The following is a 17,103-nucleotide window of genomic DNA, read 5'->3' as shown; positions in this document are numbered from 1 at the left end:
GTGGAGTTGCGTCAGGAAGGGCATCCGGCGTAAAACTTGTGCCAAATCAACATGCAGATCCACCTTGGATTTGCTGTGGCAACCCCGAGTGAAAACAAGGGAGCAGCCGAAGGGACTTACTTTACGGTTTATAGGCAGGCCCTAGTCTTCTTCAGGTTTTGTCTGCGGACGTTACAGCACCACATACAGGCCTGGCATGTGTACTACAATGTTAAACGAAGCTTCAAAACACAGAATTTGCCTCGAAGATTTTTTGCAATCAAATTATTCAAGTTACTCAACTAACTGTTTCAGGCCTATTTCAGAGTTTTTAATACATACGGCATACGCTGGCTAAATCGTCAAGGTGTGACAGAGGTTTTGCTCCACTGACATAAGGGTGTAGAATAGAATAGAATAGAATAATTCTTTATTGTCCACCGATGTGGAAAATTGTCTTCGGCTCACCAGCACAAAAAAGACAACAGTCATAAAACAGTCATACAAACACACGAATAAAACAAAAATAAGATACATAAAATACATGGAAGTAAAGGAAGAAGTAGAACAAGACCTAGTAAGATAAATAAAACGTACAATAAGATCTAATAAAATCAAATAAAACAGAAGTAAAGCAGTTCAGGTTTAATTTGTGGAGTGGTCACTTTTTTGAGTTCATTATGGTGACGGGATTTGGTATAAAAGATTTTTTGAAAGAACAACATAACAAAATGTGGAAAAAGTGATGCGCTGTGAATACTTTCCGGAGGCACCGTACAAAACCCCTTGATATTGGTGGTAAGTATGATGTCAACCGAGACAGAATCTGAGAAGTAATACCAATGGAGTTTTCAAGCCTATCTAACAATATATGACACTCTACTGTGTCAAATGTGGCACTAACATTGAGCATAAGCAGTAGTGTAGTGATATCTGACCAGTAAAATATAGTTTACCATCTTCGTAAGCACTGTCTGCATAGGTTGGTATGCTCTAAAGGCCAAATGCAATGGCTTAAAAAGGGCATTGCCAACATTAGAGCTGCCACAAACTACTATTTTGATAGTCGATTAGTCAACGATTATTTTTGTAATTAGTCGATTATTCGGATCAAATTGCAGCTTCTCACATTTTATCGATATCATTACCAATTCCGCCTATCAATCCGACTGCTTACCGATTCCCTTATCAATACCTCCTGTGTATTTTCTGTGTGCTACAAGTAGGCTTTACAGGTTTTCTATGTCAACAACATTTTATTGAGTCTTAAAGTACATAAATATGAAATTGGTCACTGGATCCTTGATCTCTGGACACAAATAAACTCTACATGGTGGATCCTTGATCTCTGGACATAGAAAAAAATCTGTAGTTTTTGTCAAAAGCATTTCCTTTCAGACATTAACGGCATGGATGTCACTCCATACGTCTGAGCTGAGCTCAGCTGGCTGCTGAAGTCTGCAGATCTGCAGCCATACAGTCTTGGGCTGCTGCACGTCAGCCAGGACATCTCATTTTGGGAGGGGGAAAAAAAAACATTCTGATCGATTGCAGTTTGTTTGTATTACACCGTTTGGAAAGAGGTGTCATTTGATTTAAACAGCGATTCGCTTTGAAGTTATTAATTCCAAGCGGACTCCATCTTTCTAACTGGACTCGGTGGCGCAGCGTTTGGAGCAACGGAAAGGAGGACGATTCTTGTTTCTTTCTCGCAACAAGACAGGAGTCCCAGTTAGTCACTTTAATCTACACAAAGGTGACTCATGATTGACATATTTTAATGGGTATGAGAGGGGTAAGAACTGGAGTTGCTGCTTCTGAAGAGGAGCGAAGCAAAGAACCAATGAAGCAGCAGATCAACGCACTGCTTCATTGGTTCAAGGTTCAAAGCAAATGGTTTCAGCAGTCGATGTAGTCGTGACTAGTCGACTAGTCGTGGCAGCCCTAGTCAACATGATAGTTCACTAGCTGCTCTGAAACAACTTTTTGAAGAATTTTAGAGCAGTAGGGCATATGAAATATTAGACAATTTGTCAACAAACCCTGATCTAAATTGTGATTTTTATGAATTGGTTTAACCACATGCAGGAACAGAACCAGTTGTTAATGATACATAGAGGATCAGTCCAAACAAAGACCACAAGTCCTTAAACAGCCTTGTTGACAGCAAAGAAACATGTCGTAACTTTTGCACTTTTTCCACAATTTGTGACACCATATGATGCGAGATAATATCAAAAACAGTAAAGTCACAAGGACTAACTAAGGTTTATTTGGAAAATAATTAACATGATATTATCCAGTTTCTTCCTGAGCTGTAAAAGATAAACAGCTTACGAAAGGCTGTACCCAGGTAAGTCTGGCCAGTCTCAAACACACAGCTTGGATTATGGTTCTTCTCATTACTAATTAGAAGTTGATTTCCACTGCTATGTTGAAGACACACAATTTCACATGCCCAAAAACCCAATCATCTCTCTCATATAAAGATCTTGGCATGCGTTGTTTTAGTTGCGATTTGGAGGTGATGTAATTTCCTACTTCTGAAATCTGAAAAGTCACCAACACTGCAACCTGGTCTTAGCTAAATGGTGTCCATGGCTGATGCTGAGATCTTGGTACATGCATTTAGTTCATCTACAAGTGATGACTAGAATTTTTTTTCCGCTCACTAATATTAGAGGTCTTCATTTGGTACAGAATGCTGCTACCCAAGATCAGGAACTTGGCCATATTATCCCAGTTTTAGCCTTGCTTCATTGGCTCATTGTTCATGTGAGATCTGACTTTACGGCATCATTGTTAACTTATAATAAAATTTTAAATGGATTAGCACCCTCCGACTTTGTAGACCTAGAAAAACCTCACAGCAAAGGATTCCTGTGGGTGCCTGACGTAAAGAAGATCGTAAGCCACAGGCTGTTTTCTTTCCATGGAATAATCTACATACAGATAAGGCAGTTGGATTCTGCTGAGTCTTTTAAATGCAGACTGAAGACACATCTGTTCTCCTCAAAATAAATGTTATGAGTAGGACATCTTGGTTTTGTATGTATTTGACCTGTGTTGTTTCTATAGTGTGTAGTATTTTATATTATGAACTTAGATTTTAGGTTTCATTCTTACAATAGGTTTTACTGTTTTATACTGTCAAATTCATGTTGTTTGATTATGCACAACCGTATACTTTGAATTACAGCTGGTACAAATACTACTATATAAATAGTTACAACAACAACAATAAATATTCTTATTATATTATTATTATTATGTTCACTTTGTTAACATTTGTTTGATGATTCACCTCCTACTTGAAACACCAATTTGTAGTCATGTTCATAGCAGAAATAGTGTGTGCCCAAGTGTGCATGAATGTGAGGAGCACCTCGATTATCTCTGTGCATGTGTGTGCCTTAAAACTGTGAGAAGACTACTAAGACACAGCAGTAGGAAATTGAGGTTTGTCTGTCTTACCGAAGATGTTTGTGGAATGTCCCTTCTTGGCAAGAGGCTTCAGTTCATTGTGACCCCAACCGTACTGTCTGTAGCTATCCCAGGCGTGCTTCGTCATCTGTAAATATAAACAATAAGAATCAATCAATCAATCAGTCATTTTCTCAGTGTTCACAGCGCAATGGTCATGAGGGGAAAAAGGCAGATTCTAATCCAATTACATTTTTCTGTGAATCTGATTGGTTAATCGTGTGAGATTTCAGACCGTATAGTATCGAGGTAACGGTGGCAAAATATTCGACCATTTCACATTTGGATGTATTATTCCGCACCCTGACCGGTGTTCTGACGAGATGTCATTCCTGTCGAATTTCATTCCTGTCATCCACACAACTGCGTGAATTACCAAATGTGAATTACCATTTCACATGTGATGGATTTGATGGATTTTCACGTTTGATGGATTACTCCACACCCTGACTGCTGTTGGAGTAACGCTGCCTCGGCTCGACGGTAAGCCTCGCCGACCAAATTACCTACAGAAAAATAAATCGTGCAAAGGATGGAATTGAATTAGAATGGGAATAACCCCCTTGTGTCTGATGATTTGCGGACGCTCATGCTGTTATACGGTCGCAACTAGCCGTTTTATGACGACGCGTTAGCGGAGCCGTAAAACTCCTATTTGCGGCTGTATAACCAGCATACACATTGAGCAGGCTGTATCAAACTGTACTAAAAAATTTTTTAAAGATGACAAACATGACAAATCATACAACACATTTCCAAATGTAACAGGAAAAAAAGAGCTGGTTGATGATAGAGTCATTGAGCAAGTAAGTACCACCAAACTCAGAAAGGGCAAAGTGAATTATAATCTACTGCAGCATTTATTGCCAAGGATTTTGTGTTTGTATTCAGTCAGTGAGAACCAGTCTATCGTGCTGTGTTGCACATTTTAAGAGCTGAGACATCGGGTCCCTATTTTATTGAACCAGCAACCCCCGCAGCTATCTATGCTAATACGTTCTTGAATGTGCACGATTAGCTACCTCTCCATTTTAGCCTTTCATCCATATAAACTGGTCGTTTTTCCTACCTTTAACTTGCGCTGTTAAAAAACACCTTCCAGAGTGCAGATACCTGAAGCTGCTACAGAGTTTTCTGTTTGTGGAAGATGGAGCTTTTGATAAATGGTGCAGTAACAGTGACTGTTAGTTGGAGCAAAAGCACAAGTGGCATCGCTGTCCAGACCAGAAACTGAGGACTCAGTCAGACAGCCATAGTGATCAACAATGGCAGTGGTTTACTTTCAGAGATAAGCACGCCAGCAATCACTGGTATTGGGGTGTGTGCCATGTCACCGCTGCATGTGTGCACGTTCAGTGACGTTTAACGTAGCATGTTGCCTGCTGCTTCCTGGCCACTGTTTATCAACTTTGCTTCTGTTTTCTTTCATTTAATCATGGATTTGGAGTTTCTGGACAACCTGGCGTGTTCCGGCCTGTCACACAGACAGTGTATGTGTGGAGAGTTCATGGCACGTAAGAGGGGACCACGTGATGAGTGGAATTGATTGGTGAGTGTTTTGGACAAGATCAAAACACTTGTCACACCCCGGGGTGTCATGTGGCATTGTATGACGTGCTTGTTGCGAGTTGTGAACCCATTCTGTGTGAGAGGGGCTATACAGAAGAGATCACAGCTTGACATGGTTAAAACAATTGGTTGCATTTTGTATTACTTGCATATTAAAGGAAGACTTCCAATGAAAAAATAAAGATTTGATTAATCACGACACTTTTGCTGCTACAAGTAAAAAAACAAAAAGTGCACAAAATATTTCATGTTTCCACTGACAAAGGCTGACACTAAAATACCTCAATATACTTTTCAGGACTCTACACTTAGCCCCAGAGTCACTTGCCATGCCCGCCAAGTCAGGGGTCAAACTGACTTGCGACACTGAAATTAAACTAATTTAACCAAATAATCCATATATATATATATGCAACAAAAAGTAACTGCATTTTAAATACAGTACTATCCAGTCATCACACATTCAAAAACAAACCAAAAAAGTACACTACAAAAACCTGTTGTGTCAAAGAAGCCCTCAGCAAAGACAGGGAGCACAAGTAAATATATCTAATCTAATCTAGTTACATTTTTTCCACGAATCTGATTGGTTAATTGTGTTACATAATCAGGCGTATAATATCTGTGGAACGGAACAAAATATTAGACCGGTGTCCAAAGATGCATTACTCCGCTCCCTGACCGGCATTCTGATGAGATGTCATTACTGTTGAAAGTCATTCCTGTACTCCGCATGGAACAGCGCATGCGCAGTATTGTCAGGACGCGGAACTTTCAAGACTCACAATTCGGCAGAACACCGCTCGTGCGCTCTGCTAGCTGTTAGCGCTGTTAGCTCAGAGTGAAAGAAAGTCAAGTGTCGCCACCGAAATGGGTGAATTTAAGCTACAGTACGAAAGTATTGATGTGGATTCTGATACAGAATTACCGTTTCACGTGTGAGGGATTTTCACATTTGATGGATTACGCCGCGCCTTGACTGCTGTTGGAGAGACGGCTCGCTGCTTTACCAAATTACCTACAGAAAAATAAACTGTGCAAATGATGGAACTGGATTAGAATGGGTCTGTGTGTTCACGCAGCGATGCACAACAGTGAAACCCTGTGACAAGAGGGAGAGCATTCCATCTTTAGACGTTTCTCAACTTTTTAAGACCAATCCCCTTTCATTCATTCATCCATCCATTAATGCTGAAGCACGACTGCTCTCTTTAACTTCAAACCTTTACTCTTCCTCCAGAAGTTCACTCAAGTGAAAAGGCAACAAGCTCAAAAATAGATTTCCAGTTGGTGTGCACGTCATTTCCTGACTGTGTCTGTGGGTGTCTGATAATGTCGTCCTCATTGTCCATTTGGCAGGCTTTCTCCCAGCCCATCTGCCAGACCATCTGTGCCCCCGTGTCTACACGCCTATCACCATGTCACATCAGTATTATCAGGACAATAATGACAGAAACCGTGCTGGCACTGACCCAATCATATTTACTTCTGTTTCTAGGTTTAGGAAACATCTAGACATGCAGCCTCTGAAATGTAGTTAATATGAGGACAGACAGACAGATGGAGAGAGACAGAAAGACAGATAGCCAGACAGAGCCAGAACTGGGTTTGGTGGCCACCTGATCAAGGCTTTGGAAATGAAAGAAACTAAGAAGCACATTTCATGGTACATCTAATTTCTGGGAGCACCAGTCTATCCCCTCCAATCCCATTCTTCAATACTCTCTCAACCTTCTGGCTCAAAGGACACATGGTGCATTCATGTTCAGCATATTGGGGCAAGAAACAGCATGTAGAGAAGGATATTTTGTTTTGTGATTTCAATCAGATCCCGAAATTAGAGATGGATGTCACTCAAATTTCACCAAGGCAATACTTTCAGACTCATTTTGGCCGATACTGACACTGACATACATTCACTGGGGGAATTTTATTTTGTTTTCATTTCAATGAAGAGCAGTAAATGTCGCCTCTACTCAACTGACCTTGTACCCTTAATGTAATGGCCAACCTGTTATAGATACTAGGGCGAAAGCTGATGATTATTTTCATAATTGATTAACCTATAACATCATCCCAGAGCCAAAGATAAAGTCTTCAAGTCTTGTGTTGTCCATACTCCAAATATATTCAGTTTACTGTCAGGGGCGGAGCAATAAACAAGAAAATATTCAATATTATACTTCCAGTGTCACTGCACTTATAAAAGTTTTGAAAGACTGATTTAAGACATTTTAATGCCAATTAAGGCCTTATTGTTAGATTAATAATCCAATGCCTTGTTAGACTTCAATCGGAACCCTGTTGGTAATGTACACTCACCGGCCACTTTATTAGGTACATCTTGCTTGTTTTGGGTTGAACCCCTGTTGCCTTCAGAACATCATTAATTTCTTTGTGGCATAGATTCAACAAAGTACTGGAAACATGTCCATACTGACATGGTAGCATCACACAGTCACCCATTCAACTAGTCTGCCCATTCTCTTCTGACCTCAACAAGGCATTTTTCTCCACACAACTGCTGCTCACTGGATATCTTTTCTGGACCCTTCTCTGGAAACCCTAGATAAGGTTGTATGCGAAAATCCCAGTAGATCAGCAGCTTCTGAAATACTCAGACCAGGCCATCTGGCACCATCAACCATGATACATTCAATGTCACTTAAACCCCCTTTCTTTCCCACTGTGATGCTTGATTTTTTTTTACTTCAAGTCATCTGAACTACATCTAGATGTCTAATTTCACTGAATTGCTGCCATGTGATTGGCTGGTTAGCCATTTGTGTTAACAAGCAACTGAACAGGTGTACCTAATAAAGTGGCCAGTGAGTGTACATCCATTCCTAGATTTCAGGCCTGAAGTGGCAACAACCCAGGCAGACAACTGGTACATCTTCAGCTCTATAAAGTAGCCATTTATCAGGTGACACGTGGGTGTATCCTTGGCCGTTATCCTATGTGCTGGATCATGCCTACATAAATGCACCACATGACCAAAATCTCATAACTGATGTTATGTCACAATTCAATTCATAATCATCATTGTTCACACAAAATAACACTACAAAATAAAATTGGCTGTCAGTTTGTTGACAAGATGGCAGAAGACAGGTTTGCGTCTGTTAGCGACGCTGACTTAAAATGAATTTTACACGAAAAAGATGCGAAGAACACCTGCAGAACTACACAGTCAGCAGCCAACCTGTTTCACAAGTACGTCACTGAAAAGGGACATGCGCCCAACTTTGAAACTTATGACAGACAGATGCTTGACAGAACACTCGGTCGATTTTACCCAGAAGCTAGACAGGCAAATGGCAAACTTTATAAGAAAACAAGCCTGATGACTCTTCGTCACGGACTTAACAGGCATCTCCAGTTGATCGATGGGATGCCAGTTGGTGCAGTATGACAGTAATAATAAAGAGTTAAAACTTGAGATTGATTTTTCAGTTTTAGTATGTTTGACAAACTCCCAATTTTCTTGTTTACCACATAATAAAGCAGTTATAGACTTTTGATTTCGGTGTAGGCCTCGGTGAATTCCATCCTGACCAGATCCGCATAATCACAGGTACACATCAAAAGTCTATAATTGTATATTGTTTTCTAACTGGCCTCTGTGTTCACCTGCATGTGCAGTAGATACTACTGTCAAACATTTGGACACACTTTCCTATTAAACTGAATGGTATAATTGTGGATTCTGTATTAAAGAAGCCAAGTAGCATCTAAAAGACTCAACAATGGCTCATTAGAAAATGTGTACAGTTAAAAACTCCTCTATTGAGAACATATTATTGACTGTCCTAAGTGGCTTTTGCCTATAAAGCTCCTTTCACACCGGGCCAACGTAGAATTGCGTAATGTGGCCTACTGACTATGCCGAGCTTATGCAGCCCTACATGACGGGGGATGCAAAGGAGTCCACGAAATGGATGCAAAAAATTTATTATTAAACATTAATTTTTTTGCAGACATTCGATGTACAGCACTGGATGCAGTGCGCTATGCAAGTCTATGCAACACTACGCTACTGTACATCATGCCTAGAGCCAATTGTATGCTACCTGATATCATGTCTATGCAAATTGTACGCTACCCTACGATAGTCTGGTGAAAAATCATTTTTGTTTTTTTGTTTGTTTGTTTGTTTTTTAAATCAGTACATACCCGCATTGCTACATTTTATTCCCTGCTGAACTTTGCTGGCAGTGAAGCTTCAAAACCAAAGAAGAAGAAGAAGAGGCAGGCCAAGCTTCCCTCTGCGAGCAGCTTTTTTTTTTTTTATGACAGCCCGTAAGCGATATGCAGCACAATGCAACTCTACGCAGGCCCGATGTGAAAGGGGCTTAAGGCTCAACAAAATTTTTAGCACTTTTATGGCTGAAAATGCACCAGAAGCAGGGTGCAGAATTGGAGATTGGATCCATGACTCTGACAGGCCTGACACCTAGGTCAACAACTCCATTCTAGGAAAATAACATCACAACACAACCAGGTGATGTATCAGCTGCATCACTTTCTGACTTTTTAACCAGTGAATGACTAGCATGCATCAGGGATACATTGTAGCCTGATCAGTTTGGAAACATCCACTTCTGAATAATAAGCTTACTAACAAGCCAACATGAGGATCACCACTTGCATGGTCACAGAACGCCACCTATGACATTTTGCAGCAGGCAGCATGCAGGAGCCTCATTTTTGAGGATGCCACGTGCTGGAGAAGACCAAGGGGACACCCACACTTCACTTGGCTGCAGCAGATACACAGTTGCTTTTAGAGATGGACATGGACCCAGCTGTCTCCCTGGGTGGTTGCCATCCAAGATGGTTGTGTCATGTGGTGGATGCAGCGACTTGCACCAACAGCACATGCCCCCTAACCTGAATACTTTTGGACCATAGCAAATCTGTTGGTCTTGTAACCTGCCTACCTGCATAACTGACTGTGTCTCTATTCCATCATGTGAAGAAGAATTTCTACATCTGTCTGCTTGTAATGGGAATGCAGTCACACTCATCAAGGGCCAGGACTTCCACTGTGTTCTAATCCCAACACCTCTCCATGATGCACTCCATGCATATGCACAACATTATGAATTACATTATCACATGCTGTGACATAGACACTTTCGAGCTGGCTCTGTCTCTCTTTGAGCTGTGTTGATTAGATGCTTCATCAAATTCTCATTGACCCATATGCCAAGGACACTGCTACAGTCCTGGGCATTTGACGATGTTGACAAACTGCTTATTTAAAGGACCTTGGAATACTAATTGCACATTAAGCCACATACTTCTGTGATGGATTCTGAATATATCTGATATCTCTTGCCATAACAGCGTTTTGAACTCTCCAAGGGGAAAGAGAGGAAAATTTGTTCACAACCGGCCAAAGGACTGAGTGATGAACTCCTACAGCCACATTACAAAATGATTATAGATAACTTTAAGAAATTCAAACAAAATGATTCAGTTGGAAAATAAAAATGTAAAATTAAGAAAATTATTTTCACATTGTTACAATATGATTCGAAGCAGAGATGAAAATACACTGAACTGACCAGCTTCATGCTTACTAAGGATGGAACATCCAATAGGATTCTCACTGTGTGGTCACATTAGCTACATGACAGCAAGCGACAGAAGCAAAGGGACAACTTACCATTCATTTTCAATCACAGTGGCTGTTTTGTAGCGATAAGCGACAATGGTCGGTCTGTCACCAGTTAGGCAGGGTCAAAATATACCTTAAGTATATTTTATGCAAATACTGAGCGGCACGATACGGCAAGTACCAATCAGCGTGAATAGGCAGTATAACGTCAGACGGTCTTTTTCCTGATTCTCTCCCCTCAGCCCCAGCCAGTCCCAGCAGAAGACTGCCCCTCCCTGAGCCTGGTTCTGCTGGAGGTTTCTTCCTGTTAAAAGGGAGTTTTTCCTTCTCACTGTCGCCAAGTGCTTGCTCACAGGGGGTCATTTTGACCGTTGGGGTTTTTCTGTAATTATTGTATGGCTTTTGCCTTACAATATAAAGTGCCTTGGGGCAACTGTTTGTTGTGATTTGGCGCTATATAAATAAAACTGATTTGATTTGATGGTTGTTTGAACAATCCAAGATGGTGGAAAACGCTTCAAAACAGCCGTTTCTGTATAAATCTAATGACCCAGTCACACAGCACTTAAAGGGCAATGAAGCAAAATCAAATCAAATTTATTAATTTATATAACGCCAACTCACGACAAAATCGTCTCAAGGCGCTTCACAACATAAAAAACAATTAAAAATTTAAAACACAATAAAAACAACCATAAAAGAAAGACAGCAGTAAAAGAATACAAGATTAAAAACACATCATAACACTAATGATAAAACAGGGAAAATAAATGAGTCTTTAAACGTGATTTAAAGGTCTCCACAGTGTCCGACTGCCGAATGTGTGCCGGCAGATAGTTCCACAGAGCTGGGGCACGATAGGAAAAAGCTCTGTGACTGGCAGACTTTTTATTCACCCTGGGAACACACAGAAGTCCTGCACCTTGAGAATGCAGGGCCCGAGCTGGTACATAGGGGCTTATCAAGTCAGCCAGATAGGGAGGTGCAAGTCCATGAACAATTTTATAAACTAAAATCAGTACTTTAAAATCCGATCTTGCAGAAACAGGAAGCCAGTGCAAGGACGCCAAGATTGGCGTAATGTGGTCAAACTTTCTGCTCCGTGTCAAAAGTCTGGCAGCAGCATTCTGAACCAATTGAAGACACCTGATCCTGGACTGCGGTAAGCCAGAGAATAGAGCATTACAATAGTTCAATCTAGAAGAGACAAACGCATGAATCAAAGTCTCAGCATCAGCCATAGACAGAATAGGACGAATCCTCGCTATATTTCGCAAATGGAAGAAGGCAGTCCTTGTAATGTCTCTAATGTGGAGATCAAAGGACAACGCAGGATCAAAAATTAGCCCAAATGAAACAAGAAATCTCGACTTTCATTGGCCTCATTTAACTTTCGCAGTTTCGTTCCTGCAAAGGGTGCTTCAGGATTTTTAAACTGTCGAAACATTTGAACGAATGCCGCCGAAAACCTCAATTTGTATTTGTATTTCGTTTTTCTGTTGTTCTTGATGGTTTCTTATTGTTTGCTTAGTTTTTGTAATGTTAGCGTTTCGTTTGACTTCATTTGCACTTCGCTCAACCTCACAAGTCTGATGTATTGAACAAACGCAATGACAGCTGATTGAATCAATAACTAAAGCCTTGACAAACTGAAAGTACAGTAACAACAGCGTTAAGAAAGTTTCATCAACTATGTACAAACGTTTCAAACATTTGTGGCTCGCTTGCACCATTTACCGCCACCTACCAGGCTGGTGAGTGATAGCTGTTTAGTTGTCATTCACGTGATCGTGAAAATTTCATCTAAAGCAAGGTCAACGTTAGCTTTGGTTTTGTCTCGTTCCTCCTTCGTTCCTTTTGCACTCTTGATTCGCAGGCTATTCGGTGATGGGAATCCGTTGGCTCATTCGTCAACGTTTTCTCGACGAATTGACTTTGTGCCCCCCCCCTTCGTTCAGGAATTGTCATTGCTGTGTAACTGGGCCATTAGATGTTTGTCATATAGTTTGCAAAAGTTAGCAAGAAATAACACTCCTGAAACTAAAAACTGTTTTTGTAACCAGACAAAAACTGAAGCAATTTACAAGACATCCTTATGGAGATGTAGCTGGCACGCACTGGGAATGGCCATCAAGTGACAAAGCTAACTGTGTGTAGCTGTCGTTTGTAACTAATGTGACTGTAGCATAAATCAATTTTTAAGTGCCAATTTAAAATGAAAAAAGCATAAAAAGTAAGCGCTAATACAAGTAACTAAGACACAGGATCCAGTGAAAATTTGTGAATACCAAATGTTATGCACTCCATAGATATCATGCTTAGCTACATAATCAGTACATAAGATACATACACACATGTGTGCGCGCTTAAATAATGAGTAGTTGTCGGACCGTTTCAGCGTTTCATTGAAAATCAAAGATTTAATGTAATGGCCAAGTGGTTTGTGCACTTGTTTCCAAAACTTAAGTTTTCCAGTTCAATAACCCTCATGACCATTCTCCAGGTGATGTGGACTTACGTCAGGAAGGGCATCCGGCGTATAACCAAAGCAACATGCAGATCAATATTGGATCTGAGGTGACAACACCAAAAAGAAAGGGAGACGCAGATAGACCACCATCATTAAAATGTTACTTCTCCAAGTGTAATTCTACATCAAACAGAACAGGTGGTACAGTCTATAGCTTTATACCAGACTTTAAAGTGGTAGTGGTGACCCTACTTGGTCCTAAAGCCTGGTTTTACTGTACCTGGTTTTACTGTAACGTCCACGTTGACTGATCTGTGCAGATAACTGTGTCTGCTCACCTTTACAGTTTACCACTGATGGTGGTGGAACAAACGGTACCATACAGCAACAGAGACAATATTATGCTATGTATCAGTTGGGGAAAGCATCAGTGCATCAAGAAGCCTGTGCCTTGCTTAATTACCCATAATGCCGTTTTGTGCATCAGCCGAAACAGACGTGGATTCTCAGTGCTGTCGACATAAGAAGTGGGTGTGCTGAATCCTCAGCAGCTCACTTCTGCTGTTCCTCACAAGGAGGCCTGATGGTGGTGGGTCTGCCTGTCAGTACAATTATTTCTAAGACTGAAGGCAACAAGAACAACAACAACAACACTGTAGGATAAAGAGATCCTGTTCGACACTGACAAGAGCTCAGTCTAAACCAGACAACCTGCATGAGTCATCTCTTCTGCAGATGCTGCCTGGGTGAGCTGGGACTCACTGTAAACATATTTTCTATATGTAACAAGGTTAAAAAACAAAAACAAAAAGTGCTGGAGGAGATATGTGACGTGTGCACTGAAATATGTTCCTGCTAGCATTGGTTTAGGGAGGGAAAAGTCTTGTGTTTGAATCCCACCAGAAGCCACAGAGATATGTGCCTTGATTGCATGTAATTATAATTTTACTTTATTTAAGCAAGAAAATTAACTTATTAATACTTGCACACAGCTCGGCATCATGCAGCTTCTACACTTGTCAAATCTGTGGGCTCGTGATTGCTGAATATGCCTGAGTAGGCAAGTGTGCAGTGTCTTTACAAAATAGAGTGCAAAGGGATCAAAAGTCTGCCAGCACACCACAGATGGGAGGTTTTTCCATTTGACCACATTACCATTAGCTGTGCAATAATGCAGCTTAAGATAGTAGCCTGAAAAAAACTCATCCACAGTTGTACATGTCCTGTTTTATGAAACTGCATAATAGGTGTAATAAAGTCTTGAGTTCACTGTTCTATCCACGGTGTTGTCACATTCTTGTAGTCAGGTGTCTCACAAGACAGTGAGGTAAGTTATTCATCAAATATATTAAGCTGGTTCTTAATTACAAGTATTTTCAGGTGACTGAATAATATACAGCATTCCAGCATTTCACTTTTTCCACATTTTGTTATGTTACAGCCTTATTTCAAATTGAGTACATTCATTTTTTTTCCCTCAAAATTCTACTCACAACACCCCATGATGACGACATGAACAAATTGTTTTTTTTTTCTCAAATTTATTTAAAAAAAAAAATCATGTGTATACAAGTATTCACACCATTCGCTCAATACTTTGTTGATGCATCTTTGGCAGTAATTACAGCCTCAAGTCTCCTTGAATATGATGCCACAAGCTTGGTGCACCTATCTATGGGCAGCTCTTCCCATTCCTCTTTGCAGCATCTCTCAAGCTCCATCAGGTTGGATGGGGGGCGTCGGTGCACAGCCATTTTCAGATCTCTCCAAAGATGTTCCATTGGATTCAGGTCTGCGCTCCACTCAAGTACATTCACAGAGTTGTCCTGAAGCCACTCCTTTGATATCTTGACCGTGTGCTTAGTGTCATTGTGCTGCTGAAAGATGAACTGTCACCTCAGTCTGAGGTCAAGAGCACTCTGGAGCAGGTTTTCATCCAGGATGTCACTGTACGTTGCTGCGTTCATCTTTCCCTCAATCCTGACTTGTCTCCCAGTTCCTGTTTCTGAAAAACATCCCCACAGCATGATGCTGCCACCACCATGCTTCACTGTAGGGATGGTGCCTGGTTTCCTCCAAACATGATGCCTTGCATTCACGCCGTCTGGCCACTCTACCATACAGGCCTGATTGGTGGATTGCTGCAGAGATGGTTGTCCTTCTGGAATGTTCTCCTCTCTCCACAGAGGAATGCTGGAGTTCTGACAGAGTGACCGTTGGGTTCTTGGTCACGTCCCTGACTAAGGCCCTTCTCCCCCAATGGCTCAGTTTAGGTGGGCAGCCAGCTCTCGGAAGAATCTTGGTGGATCTGAACTTCTTCCATTTACAGATGATGGAGGCCACTGTGCTTATTGGGACCTTCAAAGCAGCAGAAACGTTTCTGTACTCTTTCCCAGATTTGTGAATCAAGACAATCCTGTCTCTGAGGGCGACAGACAACTCATTTGACTTCATGCTTGGTTTGTGCTCTGACATGCACTGTCAACTGTGGGACCTTATATGTAGACAGGTGTGTGTCTTTCCAAATCATATCCAATCAACTGAATTTACCTCAGGTAGACTCCAATAAAGCCGCAGAAACATCTCAAGGATGATCAGTAGAAACAGGATGCACCTGAGCTCAATTTGAGCTTCATGGCAAAGGCTGTGAATACTTACGTACAGATGATTATTTAGTTTTTTATTTTTAATAAATTTGCAAAAATTTTTAAAACATTTTTCACATTGTCATTATGGGGTATTATAAATTAATTTCATCCATTTTGGAATAAGGATGTAACATAACAAAATGTGGAAAAAGTGAAGTGCTGTGAATACTTTCTGAATGCACCGTAGTACAGTCTTTTTTTTAAAGTTGTGGTAAGACTTCTTAAGAATCTTAACTTGGACAAGGTGATATTAGCAGATTATAGACCTGCTTCTAATCAATTGTGGTCTCTAATGAAATTCTTATGTATCTTTTAGAGACAAACTTTTTGGAACCTCTATAGTCAGTTTTTATGGCACACCATTCTCCAGAATGGTACGGAGGCATGTGTGGGGGTGGGTGTGGAGGCGTGTGCATGTGAGGGTGTGTGTGGATAAGTTATGTGTGAGTGTGAGCATTGTTTTTGGGGATGCACATGTAAATTTCATTGTAATGTTGTACTGTGCAATGACAATAAAGGTGATTCTGATTTTGCATTTGCTACAGTGCAGAATGGTTTATAGTGTAGGCTGTGGCAGACTCCACTGCTATGACCTGAATACTGCAGTTGATTCAGGCTTTTCCCCGCATAAACAAATGTGAAGTGGCTGCCTCATACAAATTTTTGTCTGAAATTCAGTCAAGCAGATCTTTGCTTTGCCTGAGAAAAAATGTTTAGGCAAAAAAAGTTTTATGATCTTTGCCTGATCAGGTCTAAATGAGTAGTAGTTTCCCTTGTTGAACACAGACATGTTTGTTGTTTTGCGGCTTTATAATCAGCGTTCGCATTTATTTGATCAGCACACACGGTGGCAGAATGTCCATCAAATTCTGCTGCCATCTGATGAGAGTAGCAGGATTTATCATCATAGCACAAAAAAGTCAGCACACCTGGAACAAAATCATACAGAAATGCATTAGTCAGTTCAGTGGTAGCCAAGTGTGTACTGCACTCATTTCCAGAACAGAAGGTTCCCAGTTCAAGACCGCCCCTGTCCAGTCTTAAATAGACTTCTCTCTTCTTCAAACAATGTTTAAAGCATACATTCAGTGAACCCAAGTGTCATGAAGCAGTGCTTCGTACGACTTTATGAGCACACACAGTAGACTCAAAGGGAATGCTAGCCATGACGCAAAGGTTTGCTATTTTGCACACTTGAGACACAATCCTTAGTGAGTTGTTACTAAATCAGCATGCACTTTTTTTTGCATGTGCTATGGTGTTTGCACATAACAAGCTGTATGCGACTGTGTCCAAGTGTGCAAAAAAAATGTTTGAATGTTCAAAAT

At 40.8% G+C, this 17,103-nt stretch overlaps 1 protein-coding gene across 1 annotated transcript in view; it reads right to left on the bottom strand.

Annotated features, from left to right (window-relative positions):
• The window catches only part of man1a2 (mannosidase, alpha, class 1A, member 2), a 210,450-nt gene that overhangs the window by 111,673 nt on the left and 81,674 nt on the right, over window positions 1-17,103 (bottom strand). Inside the window, exon 4 of the mRNA XM_034186132.1 lies at window positions 3,454-3,550. Within this exon, the coding sequence (XP_034042023.1) occupies window positions 3,454-3,550 (97 nt within the window). The remainder of the gene's footprint in view (window positions 1-3,453; window positions 3,551-17,103) is intronic.

The sequence above is a fragment of the Thalassophryne amazonica genome, chromosome 14 (assembly GCF_902500255.1).
Source record: "Thalassophryne amazonica chromosome 14, fThaAma1.1, whole genome shotgun sequence".
NCBI lineage: Eukaryota > Metazoa > Chordata > Actinopteri > Batrachoidiformes > Batrachoididae > Thalassophryne > Thalassophryne amazonica.
This window is presented reverse-complemented; position numbering and strand designations above follow the sequence as displayed.